The sequence below is a fragment of the Ruditapes philippinarum genome, unplaced genomic scaffold (genome assembly GCF_026571515.1).
Source record: "Ruditapes philippinarum isolate M1 unplaced genomic scaffold, ASM2657151v2 ctg184_1_1_1_1, whole genome shotgun sequence".
Lineage (NCBI taxonomy): Eukaryota > Metazoa > Mollusca > Bivalvia > Venerida > Veneridae > Ruditapes > Ruditapes philippinarum.
This window is the reverse complement of record NW_026863779.1, coordinates 273450-288300: the sequence shown is the minus strand read 5'-3', so window position 1 is coordinate 288300 and position 14851 is coordinate 273450. Positions and strand designations below refer to the sequence as shown.

The 14851-nt window shown below is 33.7% G+C and overlaps 1 protein-coding gene across 1 annotated transcript in view; it reads right to left on the bottom strand.

Moving 5' to 3' along the window:
• The window catches only part of LOC132723312 (protein phosphatase 1H-like), a 38880-nt gene extending 28562 nt beyond the window's left edge, over positions 1-10318 (bottom strand). The window contains exons 1-3 of the mRNA XM_060707993.1: positions 9961-10318; positions 5610-5805; positions 3793-3891 (exon numbers count right to left, since the gene is read on the bottom strand). Coding sequence (XP_060563976.1) covers positions 3793-3891; positions 5610-5805; positions 9961-10190 — 525 coding nt within the window. The 5' untranslated portion in view covers positions 10191-10318. The remainder of the gene's footprint in view (positions 1-3792; positions 3892-5609; positions 5806-9960) is intronic.
• Between the last annotated feature and the right edge of the window lie 4533 nt (positions 10319-14851).

Below are 14851 nucleotides of genomic sequence, written 5' to 3'. Positions count from 1 at the left end.
GGTTTGATGGTGTTTTATGAAGTTACAAGAGTATCAGTATATATGGTTTGATGGTGTTTTATGAAGTTACAAGAGTATTGGTATATATGGTTTGATGGTGATCTATGAAGTTACAAGAGTATTGGTATATAATGGTTTGATGTTGTTTTATGTAGTTACAAGAGTACCGGTAAAATGGTTTGATGGTGTTTTATGAAGTTACAAGAGTATCAGTATATATGGTTTGGTGGTGTTTTATAAAGTTACAAGAGTATCAATATATATGGTTTGGTGGTGTTTTATGAAGTTACAAGAGTATTGGTATATACGGTTTGATGGTGTTTTATGCAGTTACAACAGTACCAGTATATATGGTTTGGTGGTGTTTTATGTAGTTACAAGAGTACCGGTATATATGGTTTGATGGTGTTTTATGAAGTTACAAGAGTATCAGTATATATGGTTTGATGGTGTTTTATGAAGTTACAAGAGTATTGGTATATATGGTTTGATGGTGTTTTATGAAGTTACAAGAGTACCGGTATATATGGTTTGATGGTGTTTTATGAAGTTACAAGAGTATCAGTATATATGGTTTGATGGTGTTTTATGAAGTTACAAGAGTATCAGTATATATGGTTTGATGGTGTTTTATGTAGTTACAAGAGTATAAGTATATATGGTTTGATGGTGTATTATGAAGTTACAAGAGTATAAGTATATATGGTTTGATGGTGTTTTATGAAGTTACAAGAGTATCAGTATATATGGTTTGATGGTGTTTTATGAAGTTAAAAGAGTATCAGTATATATGGTTTGATGGTGTTTTATGAAGTTACAAGAGTACCGGGTTTTTTTTGGTTTGAATAAGTGACTTCAAGTGAACACAAAAAAATCAAATTTAAGAAATATTTTACAGTATGTACATGTATATACATCACAATCCAGATGAAACTTTGTGTTCTTTGTGAAAATGTGACATAATTTCCTATTCTAATCACAAAATTTTTGAAAATATATAGTGCCTTAGGCTAGGTTTAATCTTAGACACAAGATTTAGGCTACTTGTTAAAAACAGTTTTTAAATAAACATACCTTCCTGATGTGTTGCTTTAAGACTATTTTTTACATTTTTTCAATTAATTAACATCCTGCTTTCATGTTAAATACTAAATATTGCTAGTTTCACTAATTTAAATACAAAATCTGGATAAAAAAATCCACAAGAGGGCCAAGATGGCCCTGGATCACTCACCTGGGAAAAAGGTCAAAAGGTCAAAGTGGAGCCCCTTTTCACCCCAGAAGCACAATTTGAAAACAAGGGACAGCTTAATCTGAACAATTTTTTGTGTACTGTCACCACGGAAATTTTTGTGTAAAATTATTCCAAAACTGAACCAGTGATTTAGATCTTGTTGATGTTATTGTTTTCTAATTTTAGCTCTGGCAGCCATTTTATTAAACAGTTCAGTCTGTCACTTAAAGTGAGAGGAGAGCTAATAAAAAGATGTCAGAAAAAGACAAGGAAAAAAAAACATTCACATGGCTGGGGATTGAACTGTCAACCTTGGGCTAATTTTGACCCTAGGGGTTTTACTATAACAAACATGGAACATGTTTCATGCCAAATATCTAAGCTTTACCTCTTTTGAATTTTCAAAAAGAGATTTTTTTTAAAGTTTTACTATATACATATAAGGAAAATCAATGACCCCTGGGGCGGGGCCAATTTTGACCCTAGGGCTTTCATTTGAACAACTTGGTAGACATCCACTAGAACATGTTCCATGCCAAATATCTAAGCTCTACCTCTTTACTAGGGCAGCATTTATATGAACAAACTTAGTAGACACTCACTAGAAGATATTTCATGCTTAATATCTAAGCTCTACCTCTTTTTGATTTACACAAGAAGATTTTTTAAGTTTCTACAATATACATAGAAGAAAAATCAATGACCCCTCTGGTGGGGCCAATTTTAACACTAGGGCTTTTATTTGAAAAAAACTTGGTAGACATCCACTACAAGATGTTTCATGCCAAATATCTAAGCTCTAGCTCATTCGGTTTTATATAAACCCACCGTCTGTCTGTCCCTCTGTCCGTCTCCACTTCATTCATGTCTGGACTGCAACTTTGTCATACATTGAGGGATTTTGAAATAACTTGACACAAATGTCAACCACAGCAAGACGATGTGTCTCATCCAAGAACCACGTCCCTACCTCAAAGGTCAAGGTCACACTATCATTTTGAACTTTCAAATTATCGCACTCAGAGTAAATAGGTACACACATTCGTGTCTGGACTGCAACTTTGTCATGCATCGAATGATTTTAAAATAACTACGCATAAATGTCTACCACATCAAGACGATGTGTCGCATCCAAGAATTACGTCTCTACCTCAAAGGTCAAGGACACACTAACAATTTGAAGTTTCACATTATCACAATTAGAATTAATAGGTACACACAATCGTGTATGGGCTGTAACTTTGTCATGCATGGAAGGATTTTAAAATAACTTGGCATAAATGTCAAAAACATCAAGACCATGTGTTGCGTCCAATAATTACGTCCCTACCTCAAAGGTCAAGGTCACACTACCATTTTGTAGCTCACTTTATCACAATTTGAGTTTATAGGTACACACATTCGTGTCCAGGCTGTAACTTTGTCATGCATCAAAGGATTTTAAAATAACTAGGCATAAATGTCTACCACATCAAGACGACATGTCATGAGAAAGACCCATGTCCCTACCTTCAAGGTCAAGGTCACACTGATAGATTGAAGATACACATTCATGTCCAGACTGTAACTTTGTCATGCATAGAAGGATTTTAAAATAACTTGGCACAAATGTCTACCACATCAAGACAATATATCATGGCTAAGGCTCATGTCCGTGTGTCCCCACTTACACAACAATCATATCCAGACTGTAACTTTGTCATGCATTGAGGGATTTTGAAATAATTTAGCACAAATGTCTATCTCATAACAACATTTTGTTGCATCAAGAAACCATGTCCCTTCTTCAAAGGTCAAGGTCACCTTTATATTTTGAAGGTTCATACTATCACAATTAGAGATTACAGGTACAATAATACAAAGAACAATATTAAGCAATTAGTTACTTTCATTCTCTTTTCTTTTCATAATACCTGCATGCTTAAGAAACCTTTTCAGGGGGCATTTGTCACTTGGGTGACAACTTTTGTAAAAAAAATCTTTCAGTTGCCATGGCAACCAGAGTTCTTTATGGAATTTAATTTTGTGAACAACTTTGGTAGAGCTTCATGCAAGGAACATCCCTGCAAAGTTTCAACAAATTTGGCCAAGTGGTTTAAGAGGAGAAGTTGTTTAAAGAAATTGTTGATGCACACACAAACAATGGACATAGGCCGTCACAAAAGCTCACCTTGAGGACATTGTCCTCAGGTGAGCTAAAAACAAACACAGTTTATCAAAACATGTTTCTTTTTAATAAGCTTCATAAAGTTGATATATGATAAATAACAAAGGAAATGTAAAATATAAATTCTGTAAAGTAATGAAAACAGTACAGTTTCTGAAAATAATGTAGGGAAGTGTAAACTGCCCTAATGCTATACTGTGAGCATATGTCTGCCTTATTACATCTAGCATTTAAAGGTCTGTAATATGCCATTAGGGAGAGGAACTATATAAACTTTCTTTCGTTCTAATCCCTTTCAATATGGTATGTAATAATTATATACATATAAAATGTAAAATATGTGAAATATTGAAATAAATATGTTTAAACTAATAAGCCACAATTCACTTACCTGTACATGTTGATGTAACAGTCTCGAAACAATCAAAGATGTTTGGTGTCCAGCATGACCATCAAATATACCATAATAAACTGCCACAGGACTTTGTATCTAAAACAAATTAAGTAGCATACCCTTTAATAAACTTGAAATACAGAACACTTCACCAGTCCTAAATGCAGTATGTACAAGTCCTTCTGCAGTCAGTACAAGTCCTAACATTTATGCAGTAAGTACCATATCTCATGCAGTAAATACAAGTCCTAAAATAATACCATGCAGTAAAAACAAGTCCTATATACCATGCAGTAAATACAAGTCCTAAATACATGTACCATACAGTAAATACAAGTCCTAAATACCATGCAGTAAATACAAGTCCTAAATACCATGCAGTAAATACAAGTCCTAAATATCATGCAGTGAATGCAAGTCCTAAATATCATGCAGTGAATACAAGTCCTAAATACCATACAGTAAATACAAGTCCTAAATACCATACAGTAAATACAAGTCCTAAATATAATGCAGTAAAAAAAACCAGTCCTAAATACCATTCAGGAAATACAAGTTCTAAACTTTATGCAGCAAGTACCAAGCCTAAATCTTTGGCAAAAGGTATCAAAATGAATCTGATACAGTAAGTTACCAGTCCTAAATTACATGCATTAAGAACCAGTTCTTATTCTCATGCAGTATGTACAAGTCCTGAACCTCAAGAGGTAAGAAACATAACTAAACCCCATGTAGTATCTGCAATAGTTCTAAATATCATGCAATAAGTATCTTCCTAAATGTCAAAAAGTAAGAGCCAAACCTAAATTTTATTCAACAAGTACCAGTCCTAATTTATTATGTTACATACAATATGCAGTACTAACTAGGCCTACATATCAGTCCTAACTGAGTCTGCTGAATAGTTTAATACCAGACCTAAAACATTTAAATAGTATGCCATAAAGTGTTCTGGTTTTCCAACAAAAAGTAAACAAACAACTTGAGTGCACGTTTGAATCAAATACTTATCCGTAGGTTTAGTTTCCATGCATACTTCTGTTTATCATTGATTGAACGTCCATAAAATACTTGACAGTCACAGGTTAGCACACAACTTATCTATTAAGTATAAATGCAACTGCAAACCACATCTGACACCTTTTGTGGTTCTATCTACTGATTGAGCATACTTATATTGTCTTGGGAACAATTTGTCTTTCGACTTAATTTCATGGTTGACCTGATCCACGAAAACTTATGTCCCACAAATAATGATTTCACAGTAGTATGTCATACATGTCTTGCTGCAAGTACCAGGCCTACATACCAGTCCTAAATGTTACATAGTAAGTACCAGTCCTAAACTCTGTATCATGAGTATGTTATACACGGCTTGCAGTAAGTACCAGGCCTACATACCTTAACCTGGATACATTATATATTATACATCATATAATGTTATATAGTAAGTACCTGTCCTAAACCTCATGCAGTCAGTACAAGACTTAAATGGTTTATAATAAAGTACAAGTTCTAAATCTCATATATTCAGTATGTCACATACTAGTATTCAATTGCTGTTCTTGATCTGGTGTGCACATTTGTACTTAGTACCAAAATATCGATCTATCATTTCTGGTTCAAATCTACACCGAGATAAGGCTATACACAAGCAGGGCAGCAAACTCAATTAAAATAATGCATGCTCTGTTTGGAATCACCACAGAGATGGGCAAGTGGTTCAAAATTAACAACAAAAATCTTTTCACTATTGAACTTAAGAAGCATGTTATTTTATTTTAAAATTGATATTATTGAAGAAAAATCAGTACCGTTCCATGTGACGCTATTTCTACCATAGATCTCTCAAATATACCATCTTTTTGTTTACTTCCATTTCCTGACACACTGTTCTTTGCAGCAGGATTTGCAGACTTAGAATTACAGTTAGTATAAGTTGTTTTAATTTGTAAATGACAGGCATAAGCATTATCTTCATTGTTATCACTTTTCCCGCCATTTATACACCTGAAAATACCAGTATATAATAATCATATCCACTTGAACAATATAATTATCATGTTGTTTTTTTTATATGACAATTTAAGCCCTGCTTAATGCCCATCAATGTTTAGATGACAGATGATACAAATCAGCCAACCCCCACAACATATAGCCATTTTCTAAACAAAAGTTTTCTATCCTATATTTAAAATGACTATATTCTTTGTGCAAAGGGTACATGTCAAACCTGTAAAAGGGAAAACAGACTATAAACAATGAAAATGCATTGTAAATAAACATATCAATATTAAACTTAAATTCCCCTATTCTGCAATACAATAAACACAATATCTTATTATCTTCATAAAAAATATTTAAGTTCAGGCACATATTCTATAAAACAAAAGTGTTGACATAAATAACAAGAGGGCCATGATGGCCCTGAGGTCTCTCACCTGTATATAGGCCCCACAGAGCAAGGCAAGTTTAAACCCAAGGGCTTTTATTTGAACAAACTTGGTAGACACTCATAAGAAGATGTTTCATGCTAAACATCTAAGCTTTAACTCATTGGGTTTTTTAAAAGAAGATTTTTTAAGTTTTTACTGTACACATATAGATAAAAACAATGACACCCCAGGGGCGGGGCCAGTTTTGACCCCAGGGCTTTAATTTGAACAAACTTTGTAGACACTTACTAGAAGATGTTTCATGCTTAATATCTAAACTCTAGCTATTTGGGTTTTTTCAAAGAAGACTTTTAAGTTTTTGCTATACACATATAAGGAAAATCAATGACCCCTTGGCATGGCCAATTTTGACCCCAGGGCTTTTATTTGAACAAACTTGGTAGACACCCATTAGAACATGTTTCATGCTAAATATCTTAGCTCTAGCTCTTTGAGTTCTTTAAAAGAAGATTTTTTAAGTTTTTACTATATGCTTATAGGGAAAATCAATGACACCCTGTGGCGGGGCCAATTTTGACCTCAGGGCTTTTATTTGAACAAACTTGGTAGACACTCATTAGAACATGTTTCATGCTACATATCTTAGCTCTAGCTCTTTGGGTTCTTTAAAAGAAGATTGTTTAAGTTTTTACTATATGCATATAGGGAAAATCAATGACCCCCTGGGGCGGGACCAATTTTGACCCCAGGGCTTTTATTTGAACAAACTTGGTAAACACTCACTAGAAGATGTTTCATGCCAAATATCTAAGCTCTAGCTCTTTGGGTTTTTGAAAGAAGATATTTAAAGTTTTTTCTTTCGGTTGCCATGGCAACCAGAGTTCTGCATGGAATTAAATTCTTTGAACAATTTTTAAAGGTGACCACCAAAGGAACATTCCTGTGAAGTTTGGATGAAATTAGCTCAGTGGTTTATGAGGAGATGTCATTTAAAGTAAAAGTTTACGGACGGCCGGACGCCGGACGAAAAGCGATCACAAAAGCTCACCCTGTCACAAAATGACAGGTGAGCTAAAAATATCTTCAATAGCTATAGACTTTGAATATGCTCATCTAAACTATGGATAATAAACACATTAAACAAGAAAAAAAATGACAATGATATTGTATCATAATATTTATTATTATATTAATATTCAAAATAATCAATTTACCCAATAATGATTGGCAAACTATTAAAATGAAGATTTCTCTTGCATTCATTAGGCCTATTCAGCTGTATAAAAGTAATGTAAATGGTACAGCCCCACTTATTTTAATGTGTTTGATTATCTTGGGAACTTAAAAACAGCAAGATGTACAAAAAAGATAGTAAAGAAAAACATTCAGAAATAAGTTGAAAATTATATTTTTGTGCTATTCTTAACCTGTTTCAGTTTTTGGTCATTATTTCACATTGATTATTTAAATCTACATCAAATGAAACATTAATCTTGAACAATTATTTCCAGTTCTGTAATGTCAAAAAACCTAAGTACATTGTATGTAGTTTAAAATCATTAATATTATAGATAAGTAAAACATGTTACTATCAATTTTAAACTTTTGTTTTATCAATAATTAAAATGATAACTTGTATGTGAATTGTGGCAAATGATAAACAATTACTTAATATAATCATATCATCATCCTAATCAAATAATTATCATCATTATCATCTTATTGATCATCAAATGTTTTAACAATAGTAATAATTGATGAGTCTGTAGTTTGATCACTATTTACATGTACATGTTTGATAAATATGAGAAATAAAATATGGATGTACGAGCAGCTCTTAGTCTGCACTGGTTACTAGAATCTGTTGGCGCCAGCAGACTATGGGCTATTATAAATTCTATTATCAAATCCTTTAACAGAACATTAAATCTAACAATTGACTTGAGAATAATCATTAGGTCTTTGATACTTTTATTATAATAATCAAAATAAAGTGTACAATCATACACAGGTATGAATCAAAGCCACGTGTTTATGTGATGACATATTACATTGTATATAACAATTATGTATTCAGCATCTGTGCATTATTTAATTGGGTTTGAACAAACTTCAAAATATGGACTGCCTGTAAATATAGTGCATGCAATCTGTTAATAAACATTCATTTTTTCTTCACTGAATCAATGCAAGGGAGATAATACTACAATCACAAACTTACATGAGGTATATGACTTTGTTAATATACTCTAACACTGGCCATAGCTTTCACAGAAGCAGAGGGGCCACCCCTGAAGCAGGGGAGCATTTGTTGCAAAGGTGGTGGACAAATATGGCTTCCAGTTGATCTTTCTCTGTCATCAGTAAGTTTAATGCTGTGTTGAACCTTTGAATGGAACTGGAGCCTGAATATGTACTCTTTCAGGTTTTGACACAATTCATACACAGTCAATTCTTTGCCATTCATATAAACACTTTTTAACAATTTAATGAGTTGACAACTCTTTTACCTAAAGGCATTAAAAGTGGTTGTTTGGTGCAAAATTGTTCAAGTTTTAACCAAAATTTGGTACATGTGGCGTCCCCTCATCAAACTTTGGCCAGTGTGATTCTTCAAAGTCAAGAAAGATAATACCCAATCAGTTCATTAATGACTTGATTCCCTAAAAAACTTTTAGGAGCTAATTCACTGTATACTTTCAGCAAACTTTGGATATGATGCAATATAAATGCCATAGCCCCTAGTAACTCCATTATATGCAGAGTTTAAATTATTTATTTGCATACATGATATTTAACATACAATATATTCTTTTTACAAATAATTGTTATACATCATTATAAATAAAGAAATCAATACATTGTCATTTTACATATTTTACAATTTTATTCTCTAAGAGCTGAACATCAATTTATGTATATCTAAATACATTCTAATTTGAGTCAAGCAGAACCCTGAGTCATATACAATAATATTAAGTTGCTTTTACATTATATTGATTTATTCATGGAATTATACTCAAACACATACTACATTGTAACACATATGATATCACATGCATATAAAACACAAATGCAATAAAAATAGAATTCTATCTACTTAGAAGTATGGTTTAAGCTAGCCAAGGATTGCCAATTTATAATAAAGCTTAAAGCTTATTTCTGTCAGATGGGGTAAAATTAGTATGCATCACCCATCCAAAATGATCTTGATGTCTCTTTGACAAGACTAGTTGTAGCTTTAACATACTTGTATTCACAACAATTGATAAATGAACCAACTACAGGTGAATTAAAGTTAATTACATGCCATAATTATATACTTGGTATAAACAATTAAATTCAAAATATAAAAACGACTGAAAAAAAAAAGGTACTATACATCAAGTCTAGTCAAAATATATTGACGTGCCAAAGCTTGATTCTGAGATATTTTCGTTCTGGGGCAGAATCTCACTTTTACAGAGGTGAGATATTGCCCAGACACAAATAGCACAATATCTCGTCGCGCAGTACAATAAGTTGGACTAATTCAAGTCATAATGTTTAATTTCTATTAACAAAATTTACAAAATTTACTGATATACACAGATAATATGAAAACCTCATTAATCAATTTGTATAATGTAATGACAGTTTATCACAAATGCAGACAATTTTCCTCCAAATTTCAGAGAGGAAATGTCAGGGGCAGGAACTGGTAGGGAGCGAATAGTCTGACTACTGTACCCATTCAAAATTGAAATAAAATTGTACAATAATTACATACTCAGCATATCCACAGTGTAAGACCATATCTTCTATTTTCCTCGGTTTTAAAACTGGCCTTAATGAAAAGTCCTGCGCACATTTTACTTCATCTTTGTCCAAGCCTAGAAAATACGGTCGAGCGTAAGTGTACTTTTCAGGTTTTTGTACTTTTTCCACTTGAATTCCATCATTTTTTTGTGAAAAATTCGACATGACATTTGATGCTGCATCCTTCAATTTGCCTATCATACTTTGTCTAAGCAATATATAAGCATGTCTTTTCTTTTAAATTACGCTAATAACAAAATATTAAAACTGAAAGTAAAAGGAGGTGGTTTTTCTATCTACTCCCGGAAGTTAATGTTTACAAACAAACCGTCCTGCAAGTGTGTCGCAAACAATAAAAGTAGCGTAATGTGACGGAATCAGCGGTAAGATATATTTGTCCCAGCACTCTTTTCGCGAAAAGAGCGTCGGACCGTCGCGGGAACGTCAACATGTTTACACGTTAAAAATTGGAATCAGGGTAAAAAAGATTTTTTTAAAAAGAGTATAAATGGAGAAAATATTAAAAGGGGTGGGGGCTGGAAAAAAAAGACATGTTTAATGCTAGATATGTCTATATTGAACTGCTTTGAGGTACAGAGTAGGGCAACATAATACATGTTAAGTGATTCCATTGGTATACAATCATTGAAAAGGAGGAAGAAAATTTAAAAAAGTTTGAAAAGTTACTGTAAGCTATAGCTCAGGGATGGTCATACCATGATGTTCGGAAGAGGGTATGAATTCATGTATTCTTTGATGGAATAGAAACCAGATCGTGGTGAATATTGTATTGAATTTCAATTCAGTTCAATTCACCCTGGTATCAAAATACATAAGGGGTGAAGTGAGAAGAAGAGATAAGTAGAAATGAGATTAGCTTGCACCTTTATAGATACGTCTGATTCTTGGTGTCCTTAACGCTTAACGGTCAGGCCATGATATCTTGAAGTTTGATCAGACGGGGCCCCGCTGTCCTTCTTTGGACATTTTCAATTTGTGTTTAGGCGTGAGGAGACCAAACTTCGGAATTGTATACATGCTGGGGTCTGACTAATGTTTTGATAACCTATGGACATAACGGATTGCGTTTTGACCCTTAGGAACCCTAATGTCTGGCGTGTTCTTTGGGATATTCTGTGCATCCCATGTAACGTTATCTGAGATATGCTCGCCTAGGTATTTTGTTGAGGTAATCAATTCTAATTGGACTCCATGAATATAGCATATTGTGTTAGGATATAATATCATGATGTCAGAGCAGCGCATATTGCATTATCGTCTGCAGACAGGCGGACCTTGAAAATGATGTTTTGTAGGAGGTCAATAACCGTCATTTGTTTAAGCGAGAAATAGCAGAGATCTGAATACTGAGGTTTTTGGGGGAGGGATGGGAAACATCGATCTGAAGATACTGGGATGGAGTTAGAGCTTTTATCATTAGGGCAATTGACTGCAAACAGTCTGCTATCTAGGAACTTAGGAAGCAGACCCGATGATTTAACGTTTGATTTAGGTTCATTTTACAGAGATGCACAAATGCTGGTTCAGAATTCAATTCTGCTATAAATAACTTTCTGATGCCAAAACTTTTATATTTTCTTTCCATACATATATATAACTTTACAATTTCATAAACGGGTAACATGACGCACAAATTAGTTTTCGCGTAAAAATGGATCCGAACAAATTCCACAACCATTATTTCACTTAAATTTATGTATGAAATAATAGTTATTTATGGTCAAAAATGGAAACGACCCAAAACGTCAAAATTTGTTGAAGGCTTGGTTTGACTGAGTCTGTTTAAACAGTAGAAATCTAAAAATACCACAAACACAACATTAATGTCGTGCTGAACTGTCTTCAAGGATCAAACAGTATGTACGGGGCGACTTTTAAAGGACTCTACCCAGCATAAGCAACGCTGTTACAATAAATGGTAAAAAAGAACGCATAACAAGACGACAACATTGTGAACGTTGCAGAAGCTTAATTTGAATTCGACGTTATAGCATGACGGTATTATTGTAAATTTAGTAATACATGTATTTGCAAATGTGTTCATACGGCGATTATAAAAGAACTTTCCATGTGACACGTCCGTTCCATTCCATGAAAAGTGGCGTATGCTCTCCAAGTAACAGAATGCTCGCGTATTCTGAAGGAGAAGTATGGATGTAACTAAATTTAATTTCGAAAGGGGATCAGAGGTTATGAAATATGAAAAAACAAGATCAATAAAGAAGGGTGGCATTCAATGAACGCATCACACGACCTAGCAACACAGGACTACCGGCAAGGAGCCCAGAAGGATACAAAACAAAACAGGACAGGGCACAAGGCAAAGTACGTACTGGTCATCACAGACAAGAAGTCATAGGACAAATTTAAAAAGCAATCAACATGCCCAAGGGTGATGAAATAGTATTCAAACAGGAACACTTGAATCACCAAGCAAGGAAAAGACCCAATGCAGCAATGATGACGTGCTGAATCATACTTCTTACCTAGACTATAAACAGGATTTAAAAAAATGAAGCACATGTGTCTTTTTACAGGTAACATCTTTTTCTCAACTTTCTTAGCATTAAAATGTGAATATTCTTAAATATTCGCCAGGTATAACTGATATTTGCATGTCATTTTAGGTACTGAACACAAAAGAACAACAAACTACACTATGTAATCGCTAACAGCATCTAGATACCAGCAGAAATAAGGAGATTTCAAATGAAAAATAAAACAAGAAACAAATCGTCTATATTTTGTTTATTGTCTCCGTGATTGATATATACATGTTCAAGGGTGTGTATACTTAAAATATCACAACCTCCTGTGACAATGGAATTGCGTGAACAAAAAAGATAAATAAATTACCACATATTTGCATGATTTTTCTATTTAACTACCTTCTTTAAGGTTCATAAATCAGACAAGGAATTTTCTATTTAAAACATCGAGGGAATCACCTGTATCGCTAGGTATGTGGGTTCAATAAATCAAAATTGATACCCCTTGTAATTTTTATCATACCCCTTGTAATTCTACAACTTTGTTATGATGTTTACACTTCATTAGAACAGATACACTAGCATGCAAAGATCACCTATTGTTAGACAATGTCAGATAGGTATCGCTCCAAAACTGTTAATCGCATGTTTAAGACATCAAAGGGTTCTAATTTAAATCAATTAGTATCGATACACATCAAAAAGCTCTCATACTTGATGTAAGCGTGTCGACGATGGAGACCCACACCCAAGAAATTTAGCTTCAAAGATATATCATTGCATTGTTGAAAGGCCACAACTTTGTATACCAGTCAAATAATAATGCATAAATAATACGTACCAAATAAAGTTTTGAATCAAACGTGTACATAGAAAATATTCGTACACGACTTATTGGCATTGAATGTCTGACAGAAACAATGCTCTTTATAGAATGACTAATAGATTACAATACATGTTCATGTACTCGTCAAACGAAAATATAGTTTAATATGTTAAGAAGTTTTTCTAACTTCTGCACTTGGGGAATTGCCCGTAAAACAAAACAAACGACGAAAATGTGTCATGCACATGTTATTGACTACTTTAATTTATTAAGTTTCCATTTGCAAACCATTTGGGCTTCTCTAAAACATACCGTATTACACAGGTTGCTGCAGTGATGACCAAAAACTAAAATTTACTACTACATGTAGGTTATAAACCTGAAAGGTGGTATATATATTTATATTACGCAAATAAGGTCAATTTATTTGCCATAGACTTATTATACATTGACTTAACGGTAAATTTGGGCTCGTTTCCCAAGCTCTGTGAAAATGCCTGGTTTTTTTTTGTTCAAAATATCTCAAGTTTGAAACAAATGAAAGGACACAAACAATCATCATTTATGGTCATGTATACACAATATCAACCCAGTGTGTCTGTTCTTGAGAATGTTACTGGCGTCCAAACCATGGAGCCCGGTCGACGTGAAATTGCTGCCGTGGTAGACAGAAATGTATTTTCTAGGCTGCCCGTTCTGAAATTGGCAACCATTCTGGCAGAATAACTACAATTGAGATTTTAAACTATTTCATTTGTAATGTTTTTCTCATTACAGAAAATATATTAATGGCGTAGGAGCAACGAAAAGCCTTTTATTGACACATAGTTTAATTGGTACATTAAAGTCGATTGTGTTGGAAGCTATAAACGTACATGTGTATTGAAAACTCTCGAATCCGTTCCCGGAACCAACAAGTACTAAGCAATGAGTGTCAAGTTTCTAGCTCACGGAAACAACATCTTGCCCCTCACGGGGTTTGACAGCATGCAGTCAGCAATTCTTATATTACTAGCTCGACGCGTTTTATCAAAGGTAAATAATGACAATTATAAACAACACTGCTTGAACCTAAATGAATTAACCAGTATAGAGCCAAGCTAGGCTCGGAATTTTTAAAATTTCCATCTTGATATTTCCATATTAATAATGGACAGTTACAAAAATGGGACCTTGATTAGCCAATTTCATAAGTTCTGTAGGTTAAGATCTTACCAGTGTTTGCACTGTTGTCTGGCCAAGTTTAATTAATCTATTTTTTTATTGCAGCCCATCACATTACCTTACAAGAAGAATAACACCGTAGGGAACGTGTTACAGTATCGCGTTTTTCGGTTACAGTATAGAATTTTCAAGATGGAGGATTATTTATGGGAAGAGAGGTAGGAGATTTTTATTCAGGTCCATACTTCAAGTAGTTTAGTTTCTAAAAGATGTTTTTGTGCTTTGCTTGTAAGGAACAGAATCCGGTATCTAGTCATATATTTCTTCAGACCTTGCACCGCAGATTTATCTCTATATTGTCT